At 56.3% G+C, this 8,113-nt stretch overlaps 3 protein-coding genes across 3 annotated transcripts; 2 read left to right on the forward strand and 1 right to left on the reverse strand.

Annotated features, from left to right (window-relative positions):
* Positions 1-152: 152 nt before the first annotated feature.
* Positions 153-2,191, reverse strand: D7B24_002010 (uncharacterized protein; the record flags this gene model as incomplete). Its single annotated transcript, XM_028636226.1, has 7 exons — positions 153-783; positions 830-955; positions 1,011-1,096; positions 1,172-1,544; positions 1,593-1,665; positions 1,720-2,025; positions 2,101-2,191. 7 exons carry the CDS (start codon positions 2,189-2,191, stop codon positions 153-155), a joined length of 1,686 nt encoding a protein of 561 aa, XP_028491514.1.
* Positions 2,192-3,840: 1,649 nt separating this feature from the next.
* On the forward strand, positions 3,841-4,705 carry D7B24_002011 (uncharacterized protein; the record flags this gene model as incomplete). Its single annotated transcript, XM_028636227.1, has 2 exons — positions 3,841-3,909; positions 3,968-4,705. The coding sequence occupies 2 exons, from the start codon at positions 3,841-3,843 to the stop codon at positions 4,703-4,705; spliced, it is 807 nt and encodes a 268-aa protein (XP_028491515.1).
* Positions 4,706-6,432: 1,727 nt separating this feature from the next.
* On the forward strand, positions 6,433-8,090 carry D7B24_002012 (uncharacterized protein; the record flags this gene model as incomplete). The annotated part of the gene is made up of 4 exons (XM_028636228.1): positions 6,433-6,543; positions 6,593-6,653; positions 6,711-7,730; positions 7,792-8,090. 4 exons carry the CDS (start codon positions 6,433-6,435, stop codon positions 8,088-8,090), a joined length of 1,491 nt encoding a protein of 496 aa, XP_028491516.1.
* Positions 8,091-8,113: the final 23 nt, after the last annotated feature.

The raw sequence follows: 8,113 nt of genomic DNA on the forward strand, positions 1-8,113 counted from the left end.
GTGCAGAGACAACAAGCGGCTGTTTCGGCCTTTGAATAATAAGTTCCTTGCACATATTTCATCTGTCTACCTGATCCGTGCCTCAAACATCAGGTACACATCCCCATAACTTTCACGCATCTCCAGACTTGGGCAGAGTGCCTTATCCATGCTTAGCTGGACGCGCTGGTAGGCAGGCAGGAGCAAGCCGACGAGACCCGCGAGATGACGTTAGTCGGGCAGGCCTTGACTGCATATTCCGGAACGACAGCCACATCAGCGACGAACGTCTTGGTGAATTCTCCACAGAATTCCCGGCTCTCCTCGAGGCGGCCCTCGATGTTGCTGGAGCGCAGAGCACGAAGACAGTTATCAGCATTACAGCTCTTCGGCTTGCAGGCCTCCCGCTTGGTCATCTTGGCGAGGAAGCCGCCACGCTCGATGGTGTTGATAAAGATGTAGCCAGAGTCAAACAGAGCGTAGGAGGCCCACGACCCGACAAACTCGAGGCTACCGCCGCCAGGGAGAGCGTCATCTTCGGGGTAAATATCGAGGTACGCAATCTCGCAGACGCTGTTACCCGAAGGGTCTTCAGGTACAGAAGAGACGTCGTAGATGCGGACGCCAGCACCATAGTTTGATTGATACACCAGTCCGTCCTTGACATACTGGTTGTGGTCGATGCTCTTCACGTTACCCTTGTATAGGCCAGTGTTCTTGGGATTCTCGAGGGAACGAATGTCCCAGATATACGTGACAGGATATCCGTCACGAGCCGGGCCGATGACGTCGTACTCATCGTACCTGCGGAAGTTAGGGCGGAAGATTTGCGATTAGGCGGAACACGTACTCATCATCCATAAAGAGCCACTCCTGGTTCTTGGGGTCGAGGAGCCAGCCTTGGTGGGTATAGGTCGCGCCCTCATAAGAGGTGATGGAGATGATGGTTGAGTTGGACTTGTCCGTGACATCGAAACTACGTCAAGGTTAGCCATGACTCTTCTGTACAACAAAGGGGAAAGTTAACCCACATTGTCAGAGTGTCCTCGTTGTAGCCATAGCAGATATCGCGTCCCTCGTACTTCTTGTCAGGGCCGTGGTAGACAAGACATTGAGCCTAACAGGTGTCAGCAAGGGTATCATTTCTCTGACGTCGGTGAGGTGGACTATTATAGCCACATCAATCACTTACATCATGCGTGTATCCATCTTGGGGGTCACAACCAGTTTTGACGGGGTTGGTGGGATCAGACAAGTCGAAGAAGATCAAGCCACCGAAGCAGCCGCCATTCCGAGGACGAGCTCCAACGGCGACACCATATTCAAGTTCTTCGTTCACAACCACGTTGTGGGTAGCGCCCAGGGGCAGGTCGGCGAAATGGCCGGTCAGGTCCTTCTCGTTCGTAAACTCGACGGGAGCATTGGCAGCAGTAATGTCGAGAAGCTTGGTCATGTCAAAGATCTGGATACCGTGGCCCTCGAGCTCGCTTCCAATGAGAACGTAGTTCTTGAAGGTTCGAATTTCCTTCCACCACGCGTCATCATTTGTCGGAGCGAATGCAGGCCTTCCCTGGAGTCAGCTGGGGTTGAGTGGCGAGTGGCGGGAAGCTTACAGGAAGCCGAGCTTCAAAAGCTTGCCTTCTGGGAGGATTTCGATGAAGGACGTGCCATCAAACATGCCGTTGGCTGTTGGGGGTTAGCAATCTATATTCTCACACAGTCTACTTTTCCTTGACCCACCAATGAACTCTCGTCCCGACTCTGGATCTGTCCAGCCCCAAGTAGAGCTACCAGTGCGACCTTGCGAGTCCGATGACGGCGAACCCAGCTCTGCATGGTTGATAAAGTCATACAGATCCATGTTCTTGCACCGAAAGGTATGGTGGGGGTCCCCAGGAATGGCCGCGACCTTTCCGTCTACACACTTGGTGTAGTTGAGCCGGGGCCATTGCGACGAGTCGATCATACCAGAGTCGATCTCGGACTTCCAGAAGGCCTTCTTCTTCCCCATGATCGTCTCGTGCATCTTGCCGCTGTCATATAGCTCTGAAGACATATCAGCATCAGCCATAGTATGCAGGCATCATGACCTTTTATGGTGAGATCATGAGGATAACTGACCAGCTGCGCGCGCCTCGTCCTTGGGCATCTCCTTCGCAAAAGAGACAGAGGCAGCGGCCAGGGCCGCGCCTGTCAGAGTACCAAAGCGCATTTCGAGAGAGGGCTGCGATGACAACCAAAAGGCTAGATGGCAAAGTAAGAATCTGTACAGATAAGGCGAGGTCAAGCTACGGTTCGGGGACAACGACGGGAATGGTCTATTTATTCCTTCCCCAGCTCCGGATCTCGCATCCGAAGGCCAAGAGCTTCCATGCTGGAGAGAGCCCCAGCTAACAATGGCTTTGTGTATATTCAGAGCTGTCCGTCGAGCGAATCCTTGATCATTGCATTTCAATGTAGATCGAACACCAAGTTAGGAAGGCAGTTACATCCTTGGCATCAGGTACCCTGGGGGCCGGCGAATAGCCATGCGATAAGAGGACCTTACGACGTCGAGTAGTGCCCGCAACCCCGCAGGCGAGAGCGAGTCTACATTTTATCCATAAAGATTCCAACGAATGACCAATCGGTCTGTGATGAAATCGGAAGGAGAAGTTGTGTAGGAGGAGAAATGGACTCTGGTAATCCTTTGGCGCCAAGACCTTTAGCAGATACATGCCACCATAGGCGACCAATAAGCCAATACGCAGCTTGCCACAGCTAATGAACACCCTGTAGCTGTCGAAGTCCTCAGGGCTTCACCACGTGCTACGTTGATGTTATCGGGAGCTAACGGACTTCTGACTAACACTGCAACTTGAATATAAGGCTTCCTGCAATAAACTTTTAAGAGAGTTCAAGTTGCCGAGTTGGCCTCACGTAGTGGAAACATTGAGTATGTCACAATTCTGCGACAGGCTGGCCCCTTGAACCAGTCACAGGGTCTCGTTTTCCAAGAGTAGGCAGTGAAGTCTCATGTCTCAAATGACTCTCAAAGCCTGAGGAGTCTAGTGAGCAGCTCATCTCCTTGATTATTCACCTGTTCGATTTTTCTCGCGGGGGTTATTATTGTCGCAGGATGGTTTGCAAATAACTTGGGTGGAACGGTGGTGTCGAATAGAAAAAGCGGAGAACAGCGTCGAGATCAATGCCAGACGCGTAGCAAAACAGCGCGCTGGACCAACGGCTATTGATAAATTAAGCTTCAAAACCAAGCATTAGCTAATTCTTCTCTCTTCGGCGGAACTGTCATTGTTCAAGTCTGTCTACGGCATTTGGTTCAGTACAATCATTGTTCTGTCACTTGACGGTGTGTTGTCGTCACTCCGGCCGGAAAACGCTCCGGTGGCGAAGCTGCCCCACGTCATCCATGGTCAGAGCAGACAAACGACAACAGCCACGCGAATGAACTGGCGCATTTGCTCCGGTGTTTGACTGAGGGCACGATGAATTCACACGGCCATGAGAACTGTTTAGCAATGGCGGAAGACAGCTCTTCAACCGTGCGAGAAACATCATGAGAGATTCGCTAGGAGTATTGAGGACATCCTTGAATCCTTAAACTCTCCGGGCAAGTTCAGTGATTCGCCCTGGGAATCACGATGACGTCGGCCAACATCATTAGAAGGCTCAGAGTACGCTCGTGACCTCGATCGTGGCGAGGCCGTTGGGAGCATATATGACGGTCCAGTCACTCGTGGACACCAGCACGCGGAAAGTTTCGTTACGATAAATAGTGCTCGTGATAACACATCTCCATATATCGCACTGGTCAAGACACACAACAGATAAACAGATTCCAACAACAAAACAGCCCTCAATATGAGCATCACCGACGAAGTCGCGCAGGAGACTCAGGATCTCTTCGGCAATGTCGAGCAGGCACCCAAGGTATGGCCTCCCGCCTGCCTCGTATTGACATCCATCATGTGCTGACATGGGATCACAGATGGGTACCACTCTCAAGTCCAGCAACCTCTCCGGGGACAACAACGCCAAGGAGTCGAGCACCAAGGTAGCCGACAGCGACGACACTTTCGCTGAGAAGCTCAGCAGCTCCGCTGCCCACAACACCCAGCAGAACACGTCGAGCACCGACAACACCAAGACGAGCGGCTTCGCCTCAGAGGCGAGCCACAAGGCGCAGGAGGGCGGAAAGTCCCTCGCTGACCAGGTCAACAGCGCAGCGGCCAAGACCTCGGACCAGGTAAACACATCAAACAAGAAGAGCGATAGCTCCAGTGGCGGCATTCTCTCGGACGTAGCCAGTAAGGCGCAGGCAGCAGGACAGTCGGCCGCCGACCAGGCTAGCAGCACCGCTTCGCAAGCATCAAAGCAGATTCAGGACTCGACTACAAAGAGTGCGTCTGATAAAGGTGTTCTCTCAGAGACATCGAAGAAAGCCCAGGAGACCGGACAGGCGGCCATGGACACTGCGAACAATGTGGTCTCCAGTGCGTCGGAGAAAGCCAGCGAGGGAGACGGTTCGAATGACGCAGGTGTCATCGCGAATGCCGCTAGCAACTTGCAGGCTGGCGGACAAGCGGTCGTCGACAAGGTGAAGGAGACCCTCGGTGTATCTAACGAGGGCAGCACGGGCACCAACCAAAACGAGAAACCGGTGACAGAGCAGGTGAAGGAAGCCTTGAATGTTGGGAACAATAAGGCGAACAACAACCGGTCTTAGAAGAGAATCTCGAGATTCTTGTGAGATGACGCAAGTAGTGATAACGAAGCAAAGCCTATAATACCACAGATCCTTCTGAGCTACATGCCAAAAACCTCAGATGTCGAGTCGGTTGAATTTGTGCAACCTTGTTGTTCACGCTGTCAGCCCCAGCGGATGGGATAAAGCTTGGAATGTACTGAGCAGGTGACAGTCGATCTTGGAATAGGAATACGACCAAGAACAGCCTGAGCTGCTGCAAGTGCCGAGGATCTACCAGTATTGTCTTGTCTCTCATTTCATGTGATTCCAGTTTGCAACCTTAGATCATCTCGCCAGCAATTGAGGCACGAGGTGCCGCCGACAAGGTTGCATCTTGGCCAGTTCAGGAAGTTCCCCCGGCCCTGAACGCACAGCTGCGATGTACCTTTGCCGATTCCAGAGAGCAACATAACCAACGCAGAACTTGGACAAGCTTGGCCTCGAAGCACCTAGCCGCAGCCCTGTGGCACCGCAGCCAGGTTCGGAAGCCCACGATCAGCCCAGCGATGCCCAACCCTGGCCATCTCTCCCTTCCCCCACCGCACCCACATCCCGCCACCGCAAGGCCATGCCCCATTCCGGCCGCTTGCCGCGATCCTCGAGGTCGGTGAGGAGGGCTGGAGGTTGCAGTGAGACGGCGCAAGACCGTGCCTGACAGGGGTTCCCCGCAACTCGCGAGGCCAACGGCGTCCGCCCCGACCCTTGTCCACCCACACCACCATGATCTCTTTGGGCTACCCTGTTCCTGTTCCTGGCCTGACGCAGCCTTCATTTGCCCCGGCCGAGGCACATGCGCCGACTTTTGGGAGGGGGTGGATGTCTGGGGGATTTGCACATGATTTCCGCAGCCTCCGATCCATTTCATCTGCTTCCACTCTTGTAGTGTTATGCCTTCCATGCAGCCAACCCTCCTCCCTCTCCCCCCTTTTCTTGTGAGGAAGCTTGCACAGGATCGGAATAAGATTGCGCGATGAGTCGAGAGGGTGTTGTCTGACCTGGAGGCTGTCTTCATGCCGCGCAGCTTGTAAGATTAGATCTCTGCGACGCACCAATCTGACCCCTGGCGCGGCTTCATGCTTTCGTCCCTCAGTCAGAGAAAGAAGCACAGCTTTCCTCAACCCCCAGCCCCTGGTCAGGTTCTGGAGCGGCATCATATGCCGACAAGGCGTTGATCCCTCAGTCCAGCTGCCCAGTCAGGCTGCACTGCCGCCACACCAGAGCACATGCTTGGGTACAGGCAACGACCCGAAAAGGACTCCTTCGACCCTGGAGAAAGGGCGTCATTGTTGGGCCCAGATCCTCAGGGATCACCTCCATCTTGCTTTCCCCCTCCTTTACAGCTCGTATAGTGACACTGCAGCGTGACAATGTGACAGTGAAGCTCTCGCCGGCCTGCCTTTGCCCGACCAATAGTTCGGTCGTGACATCCCGGCCGGCGTTAGCGAGGCGGCGCTGGTCACCAACGATGTCATGGCGGATCATATGAAAGATTCAGGAAGTCATCGCCGAGGTTCATCCTGCGGAAGTGTGAAGGGGGAGGTTCATGTATAACTGCAAAGAGACATCCTCTTTTGGTTGCCGTGTTCGTTGCCAAGGTCTGTCTTTGGCTGTCCAAACGTGTTCGCCAGTACATTCCTCGCATATTTCTGCCAGGAGACACTCGTTAGCATTGTACACTCAAGACGCGATTTGCGCAGACAATTACCATGGTCTCTGCCGCTCACATTGCCGCCCTCCTGGCGGTGGCTTCGGGCGTTGCTGCTCAGGGAGGATTGGAACAATGCGCAAGCTTGACCACTCTCTTCCCGGCTTGCGCTGTAAGTATTCAGAGGCCCACAACATGTTGGCATTGACTGACCAGATCAGACGGGCTGTATCCTGTCCGCAGCTTCCGCTGTCGGCTGCACCAATGGCCTTGACCTCCGCTGTAAGTGATCAGACAAGCACCGCGTCTTCATGATGGACATCAGTTGACCCGGACCAGGCCGCTGCGACCCCACAAGCTCAGCTCAGATTCAAGCATCGGCCTTCAACTGTGTCATTGGCAACTGCAACGCGGATCCCACGCAGATCGAGTCAGCCATCAACGCCGGCGCTTCCGTCTGCGGCTGCGTCAATGCCGCTCCTACAGCTGTCCCTTCGGAGCCGCCCATCACCAGCGCTCCGGCTCCCAGCAGCCCTCCCGTCCCCAGTGAGCCCGAGCCAAGCGAGCCCCCGTCGAGTGGCCCACCGCCAAGCGCCCCTTCGAGCGAGGCCGTGTCCGAAGAGCCCTCTGTGCCCCCCGTCATCCCCAGCTCCACAGAGCCTGCATCTTCGGGCCCCATCACCCCTGCCCCTAGCTCACCCGGCGGCGGCGACTGCGATGCCACCTCTCCCTGTGAGGATGTCGCCCAGGCCGTTCCCAACTGTGGCCGCTCCTGCATCATCTCCGCGGCCTCTGCCTCACTCGGCTGCGCCGCTGAGGACTACGAGTGCCAGTGTGCCGGCTTCCAGACCATTCAAGCCGGCGCCGCGCCTTGCGTCATCAGCGCATGCGGCATTGCCGGCGCCGTGCCCCTCCTCGGCTCCGTCTCCGCCCTCTGCGGCTGTGTCACCGCCAACCCCAGCACCCCTTGCACTGCCTCGTCCGAACCCAGCATTACCGTTGAGCCGTCGGCTCCCGCGTCATCTGGTGGCGGCGGCGAGCCTCCCGTTGAGCCGTCGTCCGAGGCTCCCGGCCCTGGCGAGAGCAGTGAGGTGCCTGGCCCCAGTGTCATTCCGCCGCCCACAAGCTGTGCGCCACCAACGGCCCCCGACTGCGGTCCTGTTGCCACGTCGGCCGTCCCAGCCTGTGCCCAGCCTTGCTTCCTCAATGCCGCTCCCAATGTCGGCTGCGATGCGACCGATTACGCTTGCCAGTGTGAGGCTGAAGCTCAGGCCAGCCTTACACAGCTGCTCGTTCCCTGCGTCGCCACAGCTTGTCCTCCCGCCTCCCTCCAGGCCGTCATCACGGGTGCCTCGTCCGGTAAGACAAAAGCCCTCGTGCAAATGTGCAAGAACTGTCCGAGAACTAACCGAACTATTAGTTTGTGCTTGTGCTGCGGCCATTCCCACCGGCACGGGCGAGGACGACTGCCCCGGCGGATCCGGCATTCCCCAGCCCTCTGGAAAGCCCACGACCACCAAGGACGACTACCCTGCTCCGGGGGAACCCACTCCTTACCCCCCGCCGCCGCATGCCTCTGAGACCCCATGCCCCGAGCCTGAAGAGCCCGGCCATCCCGGATACCCAGCGCCGGAGCCCGAGCACCCAGCGCCGGAGCCCGAGCACCCTGCTCCGGAGCCTGAGCATCCTGCCCCCGAGCCCGAGCACCCCCGCTCCTGAGCCCGAGCACCCCGCCCCTGAGC

This window comes from Verticillium nonalfalfae (genome assembly GCF_003724135.2).
Source record: "Verticillium nonalfalfae strain VnAa140/NRRL 66861 chromosome Unknown scaffold_145, whole genome shotgun sequence".
Classification (NCBI taxonomy): Eukaryota; Fungi; Ascomycota; class Sordariomycetes; order Glomerellales; family Plectosphaerellaceae; genus Verticillium; species Verticillium nonalfalfae.